The 21,988-nt window shown below is 36.5% G+C and overlaps 3 protein-coding genes across 4 annotated transcripts; 1 reads left to right on the forward strand and 2 right to left on the reverse strand.

The window, feature by feature from the left end:
- Positions 1-708: 708 nt before the first annotated feature.
- On the reverse strand, positions 709-1,413 carry LOC117625882 (dof zinc finger protein DOF1.5). The gene has a single exon (XM_034357472.1). It carries the CDS (start codon positions 1,336-1,338, stop codon positions 850-852), a length of 489 nt encoding a protein of 162 aa, XP_034213363.1. The 5' UTR covers positions 1,339-1,413; the 3' UTR covers positions 709-849.
- Positions 1,414-4,305: 2,892 nt separating this feature from the next.
- On the reverse strand, positions 4,306-11,823 carry LOC117624605 (protein SCAR3). Of its 2 annotated transcripts, none has more exons than XM_034355955.1 (9): positions 11,400-11,823; positions 10,202-10,365; positions 9,447-9,570; positions 9,177-9,309; positions 8,577-8,641; positions 5,497-8,407; positions 5,286-5,384; positions 4,786-4,893; positions 4,306-4,682 (listed from the first exon to the last, which is right to left on the reverse strand). In XM_034355955.1, the coding sequence occupies exons 1-9, from the start codon at positions 11,552-11,554 to the stop codon at positions 4,632-4,634; spliced, it is 3,810 nt and encodes a 1,269-aa protein (XP_034211846.1). In that variant the 5' UTR covers positions 11,555-11,823; the 3' UTR covers positions 4,306-4,631. The 2 variants fall into 2 exon arrangements, with proteins under 2 accessions (XP_034211846.1, XP_034211845.1); XM_034355954.1 differs by having other exon boundaries at positions 8,577-8,644.
- Positions 11,824-18,173: 6,350 nt separating this feature from the next.
- On the forward strand, positions 18,174-21,980 carry LOC117625924 (protein LIGHT-DEPENDENT SHORT HYPOCOTYLS 10-like). The gene is made up of 2 exons (XM_034357516.1): positions 18,174-18,938; positions 21,481-21,980. The coding sequence occupies exon 1, from the start codon at positions 18,343-18,345 to the stop codon at positions 18,904-18,906; it is 564 nt and encodes a 187-aa protein (XP_034213407.1). The 5' UTR covers positions 18,174-18,342; the 3' UTR covers positions 18,907-18,938; positions 21,481-21,980.
- Positions 21,981-21,988: the final 8 nt, after the last annotated feature.

Raw genomic sequence — 21,988 nt, forward strand, 5'->3', positions numbered from 1 at the left:
AAATAAGAATTTGCTTTATGAGAAACTTGTCTTATATTTTATGTGCACCTGCCACCACCTACCTCGAATAAGAACCCTCCTTTAAATCTTAAACAAAATGGCTCGAGGATGTGCATGGTTTAATAGAAAACTAGCAATCATTTGATTCAATGTCCCCCTAACATTTTCGATTTGGCCCTGTTCGTTTTTTCGGTTTTCAGAATAAATATAGTATTTGTATGCCGCATAGCAAACAACCATCCGAGCTTCTGATAAGAAACTAATAACCAAATTACAGTAAGAGCTTTTGCCAATAAACCTAAATCTATCCCCTTCTACTTATTTTTCCTTCATGCTCAAATAATTTTTATTTTATGTTTATAGATGCAATATTTAAGATTATTCTAACTTATAAAAAACCCGCACCCTACTGGCCTACTGCCTTGGTCTACTGGCCAAACCCGCACCCTAGGTAGCTTGTAATTCATACCTCGTCCCTGTTTTAAGTTTTGTCGTCGCGCAGCCAATCTTATCCGTCCACTTTGTAAATGGTCAACTTTCCTAGGCCCTCATGGAATAATATTAATTATGGTGCTCTATAAAGAGAAGAACTTTCCCTACCTATGACTTCATTGGCATAATTGGGTTTGATTCCACCATAGTTTTTTTTGTGTTTTCTTTTGCTTTCCTGAGCGATACTTTATGATAGAAATATCATTTCATATTATATAAATATAAGGATTAATTGATTACTACCAATTTGTATATACATCATTACCATTAAGCTAACAACACAATACACATTATATTCGTTTCTCAATTTCTTGAAATTAAAAATATATGGATGTGGTGAAAGAATTTCTGAGAACATCAGCTGCATGTTTGACCACCTGAGCCGCTCCTCCGCCGCTTCACCACTGGAAAAACTTGGCGAAAACCGCCTTGTGCCGCGGCCATGTGCCACTCTTCCATAACCCCATCCAACTCAAACTGGTGCACCACCTCTGAACCCTCGTATATACAAGCCTCTGGGAATCCGGCCAGCCCTCGACACGGCGGCTTGGTTTTCCGTCGACCGGCCCCCACAGGCACGTTCCGTAGAGCCCCGCCAGCTGTCCAGTACCTCTGGCAGCCCTTGCAGAAGTGTCTTGGCTGGTTAACGTTGTAGTTATTGAAGTAACAAAATTTAGTCTCCATGCTTTTGCATCTTGGGCATGGTATGATCCTATCTGGCCTCTTCTCCGCGGTTTGATCAGCTTTCTTGGGTTCTTCTTTTACTTGTGGTCTATTTTGCAATGTAATCGTTGTCCCGAATAGCTTAATTCCCGGGACATCTTGGCCGTTTTGGACCTCAGCCATGAGAGATAGGAAGAGACACAAGCAGAGAGAGAGATTGAGATATGGTCTAGAGTTTGAGAGACATAACACTTTGTATTGTATGGTTTAAGGAGGGGGTGGTGCTGGTGCTTATGTATTTATAAAGGAAAATGAGGGGATCAAAAGTGCTTAAATTAAAAGCAGGATTGTAAGAAAACCATGTGACAGCCGCCAAGAAGCCAGGTAGGTTGGCTTTGGCAAAGTTGAGGATGAGCTTTTTGTACACATCATTACTCCACGTCATCATCGTGGAATTAGTGGGTCCCAGTCCAGGGAGGTCGCGTACAAAGTGTCAGTGGTAATGGGAGCATAAAGAGAGATAAAGCATATGTTGCTAATGAAAGTAGTTGTAGTTGTGTACATATTCTAGCCAATAAAGGCTTTTTTTTACTTTAAAAAGTGAAAAAGCTAAAAGCCTTCTTATTTTGCTTTGAGAAATCTCCATGCATTTGGGCATTTTCTTTTGATTGATTTGTAAAATAAGGATATTGTTTGCCTCCTTTTCTATAAAGGGATATTTCATCTTCCAGTTTGACTCTTATGTAAAAATAATTCATCAAGAAAAACATATGCACATATGTCACACTGCTATTAACAAAAATGTAAGAACTCATACTTACATGATAAGGAGGGAAATATTTTCCATAAAGTAAATGGATAATCAAGACCATATCTGATTTGCAAGCAGTATTGGTGAAGCTCTATATGGAACTTTATACTTTCTAAGAAAAGAGATTATGGTTAGGTTAAGTGGTCTTAAAGCTAGCTAAGTATTAGCATGGAGGGCAATTAAAGTTAAAGGGCTACAATTCATGCATGCACCCCAAACCCAACTTTTGCAAATTGTGCCTATTGCTCTTAGTGGCACTAATGATATGGTGCTAAAATGATATCAAAAGGTGGCATTTACAGTATTTTATACCCAAATATCATCACCAATCACTTTTAAGATCTAAAATGAATTATTTTGATATATATATAAATAGATACACATGTCTTAGCAAGAAAAAGAAAAAGGAAAAATAGAAACTATACACATGGCTTGACTTGAATGAGTTTTGTCCAGTCAGATCTGCCAGCAGTGAGTTTAATTAGCATATATTCCTCTTGCAAAAAGGGTAAAATAAACCTTGTCGTTCACCCATATTATAACACGTGTATAAAATATACCATGTGATCATATTACGGTAGTATTCAATAATTTCTCCCTTACATAAAATTAATTAAAGTAAGATACTTGTATTAATGTTATTGCTAAACACTTTGTTTCAAAGCCATCTTTTCAGGTTTCAATGGATTTGATGATTAACTTTGTTGCTTCCTTTTCATCACACTTTGACATTGTAGGGTTGTGGACAATGTGGTCCGGGTTGCTTTCAGTTTGCAATTATGATGAAAAAGTAATCTGAAATGGGATTTCTTTAATAAAGGAATCTTTATTTAGTTAATGCAAAAGAAGAAGCCTCATTTCCAACACTTTTTTCTTTCTTTCTTTCTAAATTATACAATGTCGACAAAGTAGCACAATTCTTCCAACACTTTTACTTAGAAATTCATGCAAGATTTCTTTCTGATGCCGATGCTTTCAAAGTCTCTTTTAAGCAAAAGCTTAAAAGGATATATGTAAAGAACAAAGTGATTTTTAGTGCATCTTTTTTATAGTTGGGGCACCTCTTTTTAGGGGTAAAACTGCCTTCTTACTGCATATAAAGAGAAGAGATCATCAGCAGAATATTATTGGAATTATTTTTTTCCTTAGAAGTTGCACTTCTTATTATTCCATCAATTAGTCCAAGGCAATTTGCATTTGACAAGCAAAATTCAGCTTACTTTGGAAACTAATAGCATCTCTTCTCTGATTAAGAATTTGTCATTCCACATCTCACTCACATATTCCATGTTATTATCAGACACGTAATAAATATATATCATTATCAAATTCTCTTTTAATCAAGTGGAGACAACTATATTAGTAAATCAAAGACTAGATTGTCATATTTCTCGTGTTATTGTATTTTTTTAAATTAAAAATAATATGGGGTGAGTTGGAAAGATTAAGTACAAAGTATAGCTTATTGTTGGCTGTTATGTTTTTTTTATTTATAATAATTCGTAATCAAGTTGCTTTAATAAAATGGAAAAGAAAGTCTTCTTTCCCTATTCATTTATATAACATAGACTAAATTTACTAATTTCAATCAGTGTGCCGGTTGGAAGCTGCAATGCCAGCCCAACACTGGATTAAATAATTAATATATGAAGTTGTGGATGTATTATATTGATAGGTTTTTCTGAAAAAAAAAAAACAAGAAGAAGAAGAAGAAAGGAGATATTGATAAAGTCTTCTGCTGAAGTGTGATGAATTGGAAACGCAATAATGTTGTCCAATTTGAATACGACAGGAATTTTACAGAGAGTTTTTCTCACTGCATCTGCATGTACTCATTTTTGTATATGTATTAAAATACTCGTACTTTTCACGTTTCTGTTTTTATTTCAACTTAATTAGTCTTGTAGCCTACAAACTAATCCAACCTAATTCGTTCCATACTCCACCCGTTTACAGGTTTACTTAATTAAGCTGCATAGCTAATAGTTTCCATCTTAAAACTCGAGGCTTTGGGATTTGTCAATTTTTTTTTACGGGAATTCGATCTTCAGTGCAAGAGACGGACTCACTACTTTAACCAACAAACCCCCACATCTACTTTGGTCAACTTATCTTAGACATTCTTAATTCATACCACGGCTATTTTCTCCATGATTCTTGGTTATGAAGCAAATGACTCGATCAAATTTGATGGACTAACGTATTGCAGGGAACTAACGGACATATGGAAATAAAAATAATCGATTGACAGATTCGAATAAATGGTCTGCTTAAGCTTCATTAATCTCAATTATCAAAAGCATCGGCATACGGATACAAAATGAATCAGTACAGCAAACTTGCGGTGCAAAAAGAATAGATCTATAAACGAGTGTTCAAGGAACAACAAATATATATATTGAGGCATATTATGGCATTTTTTTGTATAAATGATTGCCTCAAATATGTAGATCATGCTCAACCTGACAATTTATCTCATCTTTCTACCTAAAAGGAATCAATCAAAATTACTGCAATGGATCGATACAAGATTAGCCCCTACACTTAATTACAGAAAGTAATTGAAATTAATCACATATACATATATAACACAGCCTTGGCCAACTTTGTGAACTCCAACCAGCAAGAGGATTGTTTCTCATGGGCTGGCATAACCATGGCCAAATCAAGCATCACTCCATGTATCGTCGTCTTCCCCTTCATCACTCCCAACAGCCTGACAAGTTTTTCTAAATTGTCAATTTGATTGTATCGTGATACTTATACGCAAATGAACAAAAGGAAAACGAAAGAAAAAGGAATAGAGGACAATGGGGAACCTGGCGAATGGCATTGGCTTTCTCCAAAATTGCAGTTACTTTGACGTTGGTAGCAGATACCGGTGTGATGGTTGGCTTTGCTGGTACTGTGCGTCTAAGGTTGAATGACTGGAAGGACATAACAACAAATAAGCAGAGAGCGATAACTTTGTTACTTACTGTACCCTAATCACAGACTAAACATTTAGTGATTAGAAAAGTGAAAGCACTGATTGAAAGACAAGCTTTATTACAAGATAAAATCAATCTATCAAGATACTTATAAACATAACCAATCATAGACATGCTCTAGGTAAATAGAGATTATGTGGATCCACTATAGTAGATGTCTATTTCGAAAAAAACTGATTTTATTTTCAATTTACAGAAAGCAGAAGAGATTTGAAAAATCTCCATTTGGCACATTTTACATATGAATATGAAACACTTCAATACATAGACAAAGTGACTTTTAGGGTTTTGGGAAGCAAGCCATATGACAAGAAAAAATGGTCACTCACCTTTGCTCTGATTTGTTGTAGAAAATCTTCCTTTTCGTCTATCCCTTTGCCATTTAGAGCCTGATCAGCTTCTTTCTGTCCATTCACGTGCTGGTCCTCCTGCAGCAAGAAAAATTTGATAAAACGTTCTTCCACAGTTTTGACTTCCCACTATTTTTATTTGAATACCTTTCATGCCTTAAAAACAGGATTAAATTGCATGACATGATACCTTGCATTTCGGTTTAATAGAAATGGACTCCTCATTTATTTGTTGTTGCTGTGCTGGGGCTGGCTTAGGTTGCTGGAGGGTGAGAGGCCCCAAAATCTCTGTGTCGAATACGTGTTTAAAACCTTCAGATACATCTTGTTTTTCGTCTGTTACATTTAAGGTAGGTTTTGAAACACGCCATTCCACTGGAGGGAGAGGTGGTGGTCCTGGTGTAGAATCCCCCGAACATTTCAAACCATGAAGATCCTTAGGAACTGAATCATCCTTTGCTTCTTGCTGAAGTACGGGTTCCAAAGCATCTAAACTTGGAAGATCAAGTAAAGGATCGGAGAGAGAATGTTCCAGACCATTATCAGTGTGCACACTTTGAATTCCACCATCTCCATAAGTGGCATTGTGGGATATTCCCCCTACTTCCAGAGAGGTGGATATACATTCAGCTGATGCGATTCCACACAAAGCATCGTATAGGTCATGGTTCTTGCATTCTAGAGTTTCCCTAGATTCCCATTGTTCAGAATTCGACTCAGAGAGATGGCTTAGACAATCATCTGATATATATGGAGATGATCTACAGAATGTGTCATCATCAGAATCAGAACCAAATTCATGCAGAGGAATAGAAGGCTCTGGGACCAACTGAAATGACTGAAACATGTCTTTTACACTTCCATGGCTTTGACTCCCATCAGATAATTTCAATTTGAGTATGGAAGTTTCAATGCCATTCATGGGATGGAAAGATATTTTCATATGTTCAAGTGGTGGTGAAGAAGGAGGTGATTCAACAGCAAATCCATGCTCAAATTTCTCTTTGAAGGATGTGTCGGGAAATGCTTGGTGCTCTACTCTGTGGTGCTCATTTCTCTGGTCCAATACACCAGCATTTGAATAACTAGCAGGCTCCGATTTGTCATCGTGCGAATGTGGAACTTTTCTACCAAAACCATTCACAAGTAACCTACGGCCAAGCCCAAAAACCAGAGAAGAGTTTTCATCATTCTCCTGATTCGCTTCATTGGAAGTGGATTTACCACATGGAGCAACTGGCAACAGAGTTCTAGGTTCCGTCGTATTGGTTTTTTTCAAACCATCCTCCATGCAATGGCTAAATACATTACTCTTAGGAGAGTCACCAATATTTCCAAGCTTTGGATACAATTCAGTGGATGAAAACCCCTTGGATATTTCCTTGGGAGAGATACCATCTTCTTGATAATCAGAGCTTATTTCCTTGCAGCCAGCATTCTCAGCTTCATGCTCATCAGCTATAAGCGTGTAAGCATGATTTGAGTCACCAACTGTCTCAGTGCTTCTGTAAGCAGAATCTTGAGTTATAGGACTTGACATGGTAAAATCAGGAGGCTTTGATGGCTGAAGTCCTAACAGGCCTCCATTAGTCCAGAAATTTATTGAATTAGTCCTGGAAATGTCAACAAGAGATTCTTGAGACTCGCATAAACCGCTTATGATCTTGTCCTTTGCATTAGCAGTTCCAGAACCACAGGAAGTTGAATTATTCCTGGAGATGTCACCAAGAGATTCTTGAGACTCACATAAACCGCTTATGATCTTATCCTTCACATTAGAAATTCCAGAGCCACAGGATGTTGTATTATTCCTGGAAATGTCAGCAGGAGATTCTTGAGCCTCACATAAACTGCTTATGATCTTATCCTGCTCATTAGTAGTTCCAGAGCCAAAGGATGTTATATTATTCCTGGAAATGTCAGCAGGAGATTCTTGAGCCTCACATAAACTGCTTATGATCTTATCCTGCTCATTAGTAGTTCCAGAGCCAAAGGATGTTGTATTATTCCTGGAAATGTCAGCAGGTGATTCTTGAGCCTCACATAAACTGCTTATGAGATTATCCTGCTCATTTGTAGTTCCAGAGCCAAAGGATGTTGAATTATTCCTTGAAACGTCAGCAGGAGATTGTCGAGCCTCACACAAACTGCTTATGGTCTTATCCTGCGCATTAGTAGTTCCGGAGCCAGAGGATGTGGAATCACCACTAACAGATTCTAACCTTGAACAATCAAAAATGTCAGTCCTATTTGTTTCTACAATGTGGTCTGAATTAGACAGTTCTGTAGCTATTTGAGGCATCTGTTTATGGGCGGGACACTCTGGTGAGGTTGAGTTTGATAGATCTGTCGGCGTTTCTTCTTCCGAGGAAACGTAAGATATTGCAGTATGAGATTCTAAAGTTGGAGTTTGATGATCCGAACAATCCATGGTAATCTCATGCACTCCATCTGGTCCTTTATTGTTGACAACAGAAGCAAAATGCTCCACTTCTCGTTTGGTTTGACAATCAAGATCGTTTTCAGATTCTGATTCAATGGTGTTAAGCGCATCCATGAAATTGTCTGGTTCACTTTCAATTTCATCAATCTGGTTCCTGCTTGGTTCCAGAATGTTTTCATCATCAAAGAGGACATCCATTTGCTCAACAATTCTAAAGCTACCAGCTCCCCCTTCATTTGCATCCAAGTCATCCTTTGTCAGGAGCATCTCTGTAGTTTCATCTATACAATTCTGTTGACCTTTAGGATCCACTATTTCTACCTTCTCATCCCAGTTAACACCAGATGAACCAGAGGTAACTTGGTCCTGTAATGAACTTCCAGGAGAGTTATCTACAAATCCAGTTTGATCATCAGGTAAAACAGAATTAAGAGCATCATTTTGCACCGATTTAGAAGAAGGCGATTCCTTGGATTCTTGTTCTTCAGCTTGTAGGGAGGAACTTGGATGGGCAGCAAACTCAATATATTCTGACTCAGTTTTTGAATCAAAAGAAATGGAATTGTCCCCCAGGTCAGATTTTAATGCCATGTCAGCTGTGGAGGCAGTTGGAGAAGACGAGCTTCGCCCATTTGTGATAGGAGGAATATATTGCATTCTGCATAGTCAGATATCTTAAGTTTTTAGTTCCCTTTAGTCAAAACTGGGAGCCATAAGTCACGTATATATTATGCATAAATGCATGTAAGATCTTTCTCTGTTGCGGTTGACCATACCAGAGAATGCCTCTATGTATATGTATGTGTGTGTATTAACATATAGGATACCTGCTGCTGCGATTTGATACTGATGCACCACGTGATACATCTCCATTTCGTTGTGATCCTCTTTTCTTCTGTCCATTTCAACATTTTTAATCAGACAACTCCAAGTGACAGAACCGTTGAGGTACTTAAAAGATTGATAATCCAATAAGATATTGCATAAAAACAGATAGCAGAAAAACAAGCTCTTGTCAAGAAGAAATTGATGTGAGAGTTCATTGTACTTCATGATCTTATCAATGAATCTTATATGCCTGCATCTATCTTCCTTAAGAAAACTTTGGAGCCAAATTCATCCACAATATTGCACATGAAAGGACAAAGAAAATTGGTTCAAGTAAGATATACAGATTCGCTGCTTGGAATGAAGCACCAATGTCTAGGGGCAGGCAAGGGTTGCAGTGGATTAAGTACCGACCCAAAGTTACTAGGTTGTGACTTTTCACAACCCAAAACCCAACCTAACAAAAGTTGGGTCAGGATGGGTTGGCAATAGGTTGCAACTTGTGCTTAATTGGCATTCTTTGAGTACACTATTATATAGCCTCTACTAATAATGGTTAACACTAACTCACTGTGTTTCTTCAAAATGTAGGTGCATACCTTGCTTCTTTGACCCTTCCTAGATCTTCGGACTTGTTCAACATTTGCTTCATCAGGGTTAGCTGATGCTTTTTTGAAAAAAGTTGGATCTGAATATCTCTTTAAACAAGATCCTGGGCCGCCGGTATCAAACCTGAACGTTAAAGGAAAAGATTCCATCACTTAACAATTATGCTAGAAAGTAAAACTTCACAACTTGTTAGCCAATTAAGGTAAGAAAAAATATAAACATGAAAGCCAATAAAGGTAAAGGAAAGATTTAGATTATACTTGTCAAGCAAGTACAAACGTGGGGGATCCTGACATTCTTCATATGAATCCATAATAAAACGCGGCAAGTCATTGTAGATGAAATGATTTTTCTCATTTCGAATATGAGGATGCCACTCTAAACCTGCAAAGAAACTGCTTTCTATTAATGATTTGATTATCAGGATAATGACGTGGCACCAATGGGATATAGGAGTATATAAAAAATTTATCTCCGCAATAAAGAAAATATAAAACAGGGTCAATCATGAAAGGTTTGTACTGGAGTAAGCCCTTCACAATTAACAGTCTATAGAATGCTGTTCCATGGTTTTATGAATATATTTAGATTGCCTATATGGTCAGTAAGTAATGTTCTCCAAGGTTTCCCAGATATTTTTAATATAAGATTAATTAAATCAACTTTATATGGAAAAGATAACCCGAGTCCTCTCATTTACAAGGCATTGAAGACAATAAAAAGAATATTTGCACTAAATGCTATCTTCCTAGACTTTCCTTCAAGGATTATTTTAGGCTTCAATATCTGTTTCTTAAATAGCTCACTGAACTAAACTGACCAAAGATAATTCAATTTTTACATCATACATTACACATTATATTCCCATCATCAGTATAAACTTTATGAGAACCTGAAGCATTTATTAAACAAAATGAAGAGCAGTTTGCACTAGAGAGAACGAAGTCTGTTGATACGAGTTGTCAATAACTGGCATATGATGTACAGCCATCAAGGTGAGGAACAAAAGCCATACCAGAGGTGTAAGCAAAATGTATGTGGCTTGTTTGAGCAAGTACAGCCTTCTCAAGGGGAGGAAGTGCAGCTTCAATGTGTTGCACACGAACCATCAGTTTTTGGCTTCTAGAAGCTGTAGTCATCACTTGCTCTTGCAAGCCATGAAAAACTTCCGCTGCAAACCTACATGTTACAGATACTTTCTGAGTTAGTATATAACTTAGAATACACGAAAAATTGTTAACCTACATTCGAACCGTTTATGCATTTAAGAATTGTGATAAACCCATAATCACTATGCTTGTTGCGCTCTACATTTCAGACTTGATCACCTAGATCAGATATCCAAAATTCACATTTTGGCATTCCACCCAAATTGAGGAGCTTCCACTAGGAACAGGAGACAGGAATCTCCAGCCAACCACAAACTTTCAACTACTTTTATCTTAGGGGGGTTACGCTAAGGTTAAAACTTCTTCAGTCATGTTGTCAATGCTACTTAAACATAAGATATCTCTTTGTATAGTGAGATTTTATTGCAGTTTCTTAGTGCCATTTTCATTTGAAAAGAAACTGAAATATCAGTCCACTAATCTAAATGATATAGAACAATTTTGCAGCATCCAAGTGTGCCCAAAATGGCCACAATAGTAAAGGTCGTTTGCAACAGGTAATTGAGGCTGATTGACCATTATAAATGCTTACATTATACCAACAACAGAGTAGCTGCAGCACAAGGCTACCTCATTTTGCTATGATATAAACACCATAATCACAGAAACCTAGAAAGACTTGAGGATCCAGAGCTTTCTCAATAATTAATGACAAAAGCCTTGGGAAAGTGATATTGCATACACCAAATCTCCCTATACCGCTGTGAGGCATCATGAAATAAACAGCAACCAAAAGAACACCTATCTTCAACTTATAATCACAACGTTTAGTAGAAAAAGAAAAAATGAAATTACCAATCATTTGTCATCTATTTAAGAAATAATGATCATTACGGAAAACCAATTGCCCAATCACAGAAATGACCAAATTTTATTCACTTCTACAACAGAACTGCAACCCCAAAAGTAGTAAACAATAAAATGAAGAGTGAATGAGCTGAACCCAGATAGAGCAATAGACACAAAAATAGAATAGAACGCAAAAGGGTAGTAAAAAATGAACTGCGTGAGTGAAAAGGAGCAAAAAAAGAAAGGGCAACATACTCAGCAAGATCGCCCAATTGGCGCAAGATCCCAACGAGGCCAGCAACGGCCACCCCATCGAGCACAGCTTTGGGATCTTCTCTGTTCACCTCTTTGTACAGCTGAGGCTGGCCCAGGCTGAACTCGTTCCTCACCTGAAACCTCACCAGAGGCATCTTTCAGTACACTCTGAGCTGATTTTCTCTAGCTTTCTCTCAGCTTCTGAGAAATTGTTTTCATATCACACAAACAAAGCTTCAAGCTTTAACCTTCAACAACATACAATACAATGAAGAGAATGAAGGAATTAATGAAAATGAATAAATGAAGAGAATGGAAGAGAGAGAGAGTAGGTGGGGAGATTGGAGCAGCTTAACTGCCGAGAGGGACTGTGCAGTGTGTGTGCGAGTGTTTTTGTGTCGTTTGGATGGGAAAGAGAAAGGGGACATTGCCAACTCTGCAAGCCATTCTTTGCTACAAGCCTACAATATAGAAATCATTGTGTTTGAAGATGGTCAAATTACCTGGACTGCCCTTGGGTGTTACTACAATGACTTGCGTGTCCCAGGAGAAGGGACAGTAGAGTAGGGGAACGTGGTGGTCATGACTTCAGAGAGTTTTTGGTGGGTTTTAAAATTGCTGGGCAAAATTGGAATTTCGAGGTTCTTCAGGTTTTTGTATCTTCTTCAATTTCGACAACAAAATTGTGTGATCGGAGGTTGCCATAGATATATCAAGGACAGTGATATTTCTAAATGTTCATTAAATGGGCGGCAAATTATGATTTTATGATAAGCTATCTGAAAAGCTGTACTATTCCACAAAATAATTATGAAATCGACTTGTAATTCAAATAATTATGAGTAGTTTTCCGTATACTCAAGGTTGCGTATTCAAACCTTTATTTTCCTAATACTGCTTAAATCAAAAATAAGTCTTTACGCAAATTATTATTTTTCCCTTTTGTTTATTGCTTGAGATCGACCTAACCCTTTGTCCTTGTTATCCTAGAAAATTAATGGTGCGCTTAATAATTGCTTATTAAAGATTTGGATATTGCCTCACCAAGATTCTTGTCCAAATAAAAATATATGAACGTACAAATAACAAACGTTAAAGACCCCATCTTCTGTCAGTCAGTGGGGTTGACTCATCTCAACTGAAATTTGGTGTGCAATTGACCTTCAATTAGCAATCCAGAATCTTAGTTAGCTTTCACTTCACCCCAAAAATAATAATGCAAATCTGAGATTTTTATTATTAAAAAATGATTGTTTATTATTACTTTTAAACATTATTCTAGTGTGGAAGTTATGAAACCGAGTCCAAGTATAAAACCACGGCACAGCCACCAACGACAGCAGCGGCTTCGTGGCGGGGCTTCCACGTTACCGCCCCGGGCACTACAACCGTCGACATTGGCCACTGTTCAGGTACAAAGCTAGCTAGCACGGGCAGCGTGGCAGACCAAGTATATGATTGGGTCCAAACATGCTGCTATCATGAAGTACTTAAGGCATATGAATTATCTTTGCATAACTAAAAACGAAAGAAAGAAAAGCAGCCATATATTATAGTGCATGATTAGAGCCGTTGGTAATCATAATTAATTTCTTATTACAACTTACGAGGATAAGATAACGTTGATAATCCAAATACATGATCATATTTCACTACAAATATCATAAAAAATAATAAAAGAATACACAAGGAAGGAAAGGAAGGAGGTGACCCCCCCTTATTTAATTTCCTAGTACGTGTGTGCAGACCCAAGGCAATAGAGATGAAATTTGAAACTCGATGGTCCTAGTTCATATGGGACCATATAGTTAAGAAGGACTTGCCCCCACACCATAAAATAAAGGCACTCTGCATTGAATAGCTTTCAATTTCTGATTTGATCTTCATCACCTAATTAAACTAACTCTCTCTCTCTCTCTCTCTCTCTCTCTCTCTCTCTCTCTCACTAGAGTGTTTTTAATTTAATTAATTTCTATCAATTTCGGTACCAGCATAGCAAGGTCAAGGTGGTTGTCCTGGGACAGGCTGGTGCCAATCTAATTTCATTTCAATAACTAAGCTCTTGTCAGCATTCAACATGCATACACTGCAGATGGCAGACTGGTAGTGTATATATATATATACATACACACTTGTATTACCAGTGTAAAGATGCTCTGCTCACATGCTTGGCCATACCATACTGATCAAGTTTTTCTTCCAAATTGCACCCGGACCACCAGTGGCAAGCCGGAAGCCTAAAGTTCTTATTGGGCCACTCATACTGATACTACCGAGCCTGAACTCAATCTCGGGTCGGCTCAAAATAGCCCAAAATCATTTGGGTAGGCCTAAAACAACCCAAAATCATTTGGGTCGAGTGGGAAGCAGTCAGGCAATGGGGAAATTGGGAGGCCGAACTTAAATATCTAGGGTTTTGACTTGACTAGAAGATGTGTTCGGAGACAATTGGACAAGGAAATGGGGCCAGTCACACGTGTCCATGCTGATGGGAGATTAAAAGCGATGTAATAATTCGTGGCAAATGGCAGCTAACGAAACAAAACCTCTATTTTTGAGGAGGGTGAGTGAGTGAGTGAGTGAGTGAAGCAGCCAGCATCTACGCTACATAGCTAAGTTGATTTTTGGTCTTATAAAGCAAGCAAACTGAGATTCAGTGCAATACGCATAAGTTTCCTTTTTCTATTTGAATGACTAAGCACTGCACAATGCCCTTAAAGTGGCCCTGCTCGTGCCTTCACTATACATCACACAAGTTTTATTCTACCGCTAATTTAGAAACAAAGACTAACAAACAAAGCTTTGATTCAACTCAAGGTTAAACATATACCACGTAACCGTACTTCAATACCACACTATAATTACACATACTTTCTTCTCTACGTGAGTGAGTTGACGAGAGAGAAAGAGAGTACTGTAAACTTAGATTCTTGTGTTGGTGGTGGCTATGGAAATTTACAATTTACAGTAGTGGAAAGTGTTGATACTTCTTTAATAAGCAAACACTTGGACCCATTGTCCACGTTGGGTGATGGAATAATATACCACAAAAGTTATATACCGGCTGTCCCACACAAGATCTTCTCATTATTTTCTTACTTATAATATAATTATATATATATATATGGTCATCCCATCATATTTAGTGTGTGGTCGCATCGCAAGTGTTTTTCCTTGAACTAATTCCAAATTAAAACTTAATCAAACGATGTTAATCATATGGATTGGAGCACAAGAAAAGTTTGTCACTTTGATGCTGTTTGGTCATTGATCACAACATATGAGACAAAATTTGTTATGTTTGGTAAAATATACAAAAGATGAACCTTTCAATCTTCATCCTCAGAATGAATTACTTTGACCTGAAAAGACTAAAGATAAACCAAATTATTCACAACGGAAAAGAAGGTTGAAATTTATATATATATATATATATGGATTCCAAAACTTATGCCTTGTCATTCACCAAACTCTGCGCAGTTGATTGAACATTTTTGTCTTTTAGAGATATCAAAATTTTATTGATTCAGAATGCAAAGGGCTTCTTCAATAAAAACAAAATCATGTCATATTAGATATTTTCATATAGCAGATCAACAGCAAGTTCTTTTGGAAGTTCAAGGAATCGAGCTATGCTAGCGAGGGACATGTTCTTGCAATACCTGGAAATTACGCAAGGGGATTTTTGAATCCGAGATCCTCAAACTTTTCGTATATTTTTTTGATTAATTACAGTTTCGAACCTCTGACCACACCAATTAGCGACTAGTATGATAGTACATAAGTTTTTTCAATTTCGACAATATATATACATATAGAATGAATGATTGTCTGAGTGAGCCCACCAAGCAATACGAGTTATTTAAAATGAATATTTATGTGTGTAAAGCGCACTGAAGCAAGCATATTTACGGTTTAGGAAAATATTTGGAAGAGCGTGTAACCTGTGAACACGAAATCCCTAAAGATAAAAATAGTAAGTGTTGCATTGCATGTAGATATGTAAATTGTTGGTTGCCGAGAAAGTTTTGTTTGCCTTTAGTACTCCACCATCTTTGCCCAAAAAGAGCTGAAAGCACCATAAAGGTTTTGATAATTCATGTCAGACCCGAAAAGAAAAAGTTCATCGAGTATCAAGCAAATATGATATATATCCCCACGCAGGCAGTTTGGCGTTTCAATTGTTTCTATTTATTACTGATGCAGAAATAAAACAAGGACGAATATTTATATATTCTTTACTGTTAGGTCAAATTCAATCGGTAGGTAGATATGTATGTGTCATAAATTCAATCTATAGGTCGCTTCCAAGAGTGTTTTTGGGTTAAGTTTTCATGTTATTTGTGTGTGTATGTGCGTTTCCACTTATGTCCGTTCAAGTAAAAAGGTAGGAAAAAAGATATTGCATTAAAATTCAAGTAAAACAAGACAACTAGAGCGAATCTATATACTTTTTGTAGGTGAGAACACGATAGTCCGCGTTGGGACACACTCTTAACAACCATCAATATAATGTGTCGGGAGTATTTAAAAAAGAACACTGCTTTCCTCTTTTTTAGAATGAGACATTTTTACTTCATGTAAATCATAGTTTGACACACATACAACAATAATTCATTAAAAACACACAAAGAAAAATCTCTACATACATGTCAAAATATGACTGACAAAAAAATAGACGTTCCTACTTTGAAGAAAGGAGGCAAGTATTTTCCTTTAAAAAAATTTGACACTCATCATCATCATGACCATGGTGAGACATCTTGTCCAAATATATAATTTGTTTCTTATTTGAATAGCAAGACGATACTTTGGGTGTAAAACTTTTTTTTATTAAGTTCATATTGCTGAATGTGACAGTCCACCATATTCTATGCATTATTGACAAAAATCAAAATCCACCTATATATGCTTATTCCAAAAGGAAAATGAAGAGACTCGTAAATTATTATTATTATTTATTGTTTTGGTTAAAACACACTTTTCTTCTTCCATCCGAACAAAAAATATATAAAACACAAGGGCAGTCTTAATAAGAAGATACACACAATTTAATAGCAAACAAGTTGTACCAATAAAGCCGGTGCCCAAACTCCAAACAGCGTTATGATTTATAAGGCATTTAGGAACATAAACTGAGGGCTGGACCCATCTCTCAAAGATGTCTCCAAAATTTACGTCACCCTCTTTTCAGTGTTTCGTATTCTTTACTCTTGATCTATGCATATCATCATTGTAAAACAATTCTTCTTTTTCTTCCCCATATAATTTCTCTAAGACAACTCATTTTATTTAAAGATCTTCAACATATCCAAAAATACGTCTCGCAACACGCTTAACATACTGCGTTGGACTCTAATAATTAAAAGAAAATAAAAAATTTATAATTCCGTGATGTAAACGGTTCATTGCTAGCTCACTCGTTTTCCACCCTAATTTTTCTAGGTTAATTTCAAAATTATGGCCACTAGATATTCATGATTTGTAATATAAAAAACTAAAGCCCTATGAGTAATTGGTTTGGCCAAAGAGAAAAGTATATGTACTATGTAACTGTAACTACACGGGTTTTATATATATATATATGTGTGTGTGTGTATATGTTATTGACTAATTGATGAGTGAAATTTTGGATTCATGCATGTAGTGTAATTCACCGCAACAAAAGCAGAAATCCTTGGATGTACCTCAAGAAGAGAGAGGATTCAGACTCAACCATTTCAAACTGAACCAGTAAATAAATCAAAAAAGTTACCTGATCTTTACAGGTTTACTTTGTTTTGTTTTTTGGTAAATCGACAGATTCACTTTTCGAGCGTACATGCATGATGATCATGAAAATTTGTCATTTCTCAGACACCTGACCATACAGTAGTGCTTAAATTTGCTACGCAGGATTTAAGGATATCTGTGATATTCCCACGGCCTTTTTATGCCCATTCAAGTAAACCTTGAAAAAGGAAGCCAGATAGAGACACCGGCAGCTAACACTGACACTGCCAAGTAAAAAAAGCAAAGAGAAAAATTACACAAATTTCAAGGTAAAAGAACAGTGTCCCCAATAAAATAAGCATTACGTACGTATATTATTGGTGATTATAGGATAACTTTATTAGTGGGGTGAATAGATAGATCATGGATCATGTCATGCATCATGGTGGTAATAATTTTTCACAATAATAAACTAGATCTAGCTCTTACTTGTGCTTCTTAAGTGCATTTACTGTTGACTAAGGATGGTAAATCCAGTCATATGATATGTCGTGTTCGCATCATGTCATTTCATGTTTCGTGCTGAATCATAATGTTTTGTGTTTTGTGATGAAAACTAATAAAATTCTAATTAACCTACCACTATTGTTGTCTTAAATAATATGTATTTTTTCACAATGCATCTATAATACTAATGAATGAGGAGAGCTCTTTTTCCTTTTGCACATATATTTAACCGGGTCCATCCTATGTAATTACAGTGTGAATTCTACATGAAAATATGGCAATCATTGCATGGGTGATGGCATAACATATTAGCATTACTAGCAATATTTGTTTTCTATAATTGTTTTGGATGAGTAGTACCCTATGTCACTATAGATTACATTAGCATAAATAAAATATAGTTAGTGCTAATAGTGTCAAAATCAAAATGAGAGAGAGAGAGAGAGAGAGAGAGAGAGAGAGAGAGAGAGAGAGTCTTGGAGAAGGGGAGAGAAAAAGAGGAACATAAAGCACCTTCATATAGGGCCCATGACATGTCCTCTCAATAGACCTCATCAAGATGTGATTTTCATCTTTTTCTCATTGCACTATAACCTATTCATTCTTCCACATCTCTCTTTCTCTCTGCCTTTGCTCCTTTCTTATTTTCCCCCTTGTCATTTCCCCATTTCTTGCCAAAAATACACAGGAATTCCGCCACCACCACCACAAATATCATCAAATCATGTCTGCACCTCATCATGATTACAGTCGACGAAAAGATTCCAACTCCATAGAGGGCTCCTCCTCCTCCTCCCGACCCAATCAACAACAAGCACCTCAACCTCTTAGCCGATATGAGTCTCAGAAACGCCGAGACTGGAACACTTTTGGCCAGTACTTGAAGAACCAAACACCCCCAGTCTCTCTCTCTCAATGCAACTGTAACCATGTCCTCGATTTCCTTCGCTACTTGGACCAGTTCGGGAAGACTAAGGTTCACTTACACGGGTGTGTCTTCTTCGGGCAGCCTGACCCTCCTGCCCCGTGCACGTGCCCGCTTAAGCAGGCATGGGGCAGCCTGGACGCGCTGATCGGCCGCCTCCGTGCGGCGTACGAGGAGCACGGAGGGTCGCCTGAGACGAACCCTTTTGGGAATGGAGCTATTCGGGTTTACTTACGTGAAGTGAAGGAGTGTCAGGCTAAGGCAAGAGGGATTCCATACAAGAAGAAGAAGAAGAAGAGAAACGGTCAGCTTAAGGCAATTAACGACGAGGCTAATAAGGGTTTGAAGCAGATCACTTCTTAAATTAGTTCCTTTGGCTTCTGAAGATATTGATGGTAATTTTTTTTAATTTTCTACCCAATTATTTAAGTACTATACATATGATAGCTCTACTGCTTTGATTAGAAACCTATAATTCATGATCAGCTTCATATTAATCAGATTTTAAAAGGAGATAATTAAAATGGGTTTTCAACAATTCTTGAAACTGGAGCTGAACAAACTGAAAGGAAAGTGGAAGAGGTGTACTACTTTAATTTGAAAATTATATGATCTAACCATCCACTACAATTTAAAACCTGTAGCCGCGGAGATCTCTCAATTAATCCATCACAAAACCCTAAACCCACAAAAAACCCTAATTTGCAAAACCGATCGATTTCAAAATCATCTTCAAGCTCTAGCATAATTGACTAGCTAATAGAGTAGTGAGTGATAAAAAAAGCTAAATAGTTTTGTAGGTAGGTAATGCTATGGCCCCTCTCTCTCTCTCTATAAATATTTTGAAGGCATGATTACATTCTCTCTTTCTCTCTCTCCCCCCCTCTCTCTCTCTCTCTCAATCAGACAAAACTCTGTTTCTGTTGTGTCCTAATTAAATATGTCTCACTTGCTTGTGTACTTTTCATTTGTTGTGATTCTGTGCGATCTAGCTGCTCCCCATGGGTGACCATATATCTATATACGTACGTTGCATGAGTTGTATATACTCAGGACGTGAGAATTAGCGTACGTACATCGCTGATACTGATATATTTCTCATTATTATTAGAAAAAACAGTAAGATTCTCCCCAATCGATATCTATTTTGTTTATATATTTGTGGATGCATGCAAGTTTATATTATAATACTTTTCTTGTGGTGGATCCAAAACCATATGGAATTTATATGCATATGTTTCACTTTGTTGACATACCATTTGTTTAGTTGTTAAACAATTCATTGCCTTTCTCACATTGCTAATGCGTAAGATCGTTGTGAGTTATTTTCGCGTATTGTAATCAGTTAGGCCTCTAAAGTGTGTTTGCTTTATTTTCATCTAATTGTACTCCATACGATTAGGACTCTATGTCATTTTATAAAATCAAGTAGCTAGCTTGCATATTTAACTTTTTTTAGTCTTCTACAATATTTGACTGCATACATGCATGGCTTTGGTACTTATAGTTAGCTATAGATTGTGTGTCCATCTTGAACAATGAACACTGGAAACTAGAATTTGGAGGTAGACAAAATGAATTAATCATGATCAAATGAAAAGCTAATTGACATCGACCACTCTTGAAGAGAAAGACATCCTTTTCCGGTTCAAAACCCCTCAAGTAGGAGTTCTTAGAGGTTGAGCTATATTTTAAGAGTAATTAAGATAATGTAGAGATAAATTATCTTCAAATTAAAGTTACAAGACTCCTTCGATCCTTTAGCTAACCCTTGGAGATGCTCATCTTGTTGTACAAAGAAAATATAAAACCAGTCATATTTTTTATTCAAATCATTACATGTCTTGCTTCATAGCCTCAAACACCATAAATCTTTTCATGTCATCACACTTTTCAACAACTTCAATTCACAAGAAAAGAATAATTGTTTTTATTTTTATTTTTTTCACGATCAAATTACATTGACATTTGTTGAGAGTATCCCACATTGAAGAATGACAACTTTGCTTTAATGCTTAAATAGATTTTGAACCTCCTCACTCGATTCCAATTAATTTTCGATTGAATACATGCATTGTTAACAATATTGTTTTTAACCTAACCGTAACTATTTATGTCACTCAAGTAGCTGCTGATAGCTTATTTGATGTGGGATAATTGTATATAATTTGTACGCACGGAATTTCTAGTTTTTAAGTTTGATTCTTTGAAAGTTATTAGTTATTTATATATTGACTTGCTGTACACCAATACTTGAGTTGCTTGCGCTGGCCATGCGACTTCTTCCATCCAATATTTATATATATATATATATAGAGAGAGAGAGAGAGAGAGAGAGAGAGAGAGATATGGATGCTATAACCTTTAAGAACTAGAAAGATTTGTTAAGATATATATATATGAGGCTTGTATCTTGGTTAAGGCTTATTGGGAATTGATTATTTCCTTTCAGCGGTTAATATCCCCGATAGGATCCTAAGATGTAAACATGATTGTACTATCAAAGAGAATAAGGAACAGTTGACCCAAAAATAGGACAGATGTAGCATGTAGGGCTTGTAGCTTTCATATATATGCCGTACTTGTCGATTCATGTCATTCAGTTCTTTAATTGTATATTATGGACATAGCCTGACTTGAGTGTGTGTCATGATGATGTGAATGTGTCGTTTTTACGGTCTTAATTCATTGAGTCAAATTTAAACATTAACAATTTCTGTATACGTGTATACTCTTTTCTTTACTTGAATGCTTGAACGAATTGAAAATGTTATATGATAATGTTAATGTCACATTGTCAATTGTTTCATGGAACTTGTGTGTGTATAGGAAGCACAAGCTATAGGAACAATGAATTCCCTTTAATTAAGATGTGAAAATCTTTAAATTTGTTATGAATTTTAACTAGATTGGTGTATTTTTTTATGTTTATTGCAGGATCACGCAAAAGATAATCTGGATGCAGGATATATAAATGGTGGATTTTAATTGGCAAAAAGACTGTCTCTTCATCATAATATCGTATTTCCCCCTCTCTAAAAAAATATAGTAATTATATATATATATGTTAATTATGATGAGCCTAGCTAGTCCTAAATAATCTTTATATACTCGCACAGCAAGCTAGCTCAACGGTTTGTATTTGAAGTTGTAGCCAATCAACAACACCACCTTTGTAAGCTCTAGTTACATATCCTAGACTTTTTCAAATTAAGTTATGTCTAGATCTCCTGTTACAGCTAGCTTCCATAAACCAGGTACGTGCGAGAGAGTTTTTCTCTTTTGCTGGCACCTAAATTTTCCAGTCTTCTTCTGCTGCCATTTACTTGCCTGAGAAATTAATTTCTCCACAAATGTCCGATCAGAAATGGCTTTAAGAATAAGTATAATTAAGTTGTAAATTGATGTTATATATATGGTTAATTACGTGTTTCCAACCCATGCC

This window comes from Prunus dulcis, chromosome 4 (assembly GCF_902201215.1).
Source record: "Prunus dulcis chromosome 4, ALMONDv2, whole genome shotgun sequence".
Classification (NCBI taxonomy): Eukaryota; Viridiplantae; Streptophyta; class Magnoliopsida; order Rosales; family Rosaceae; genus Prunus; species Prunus dulcis.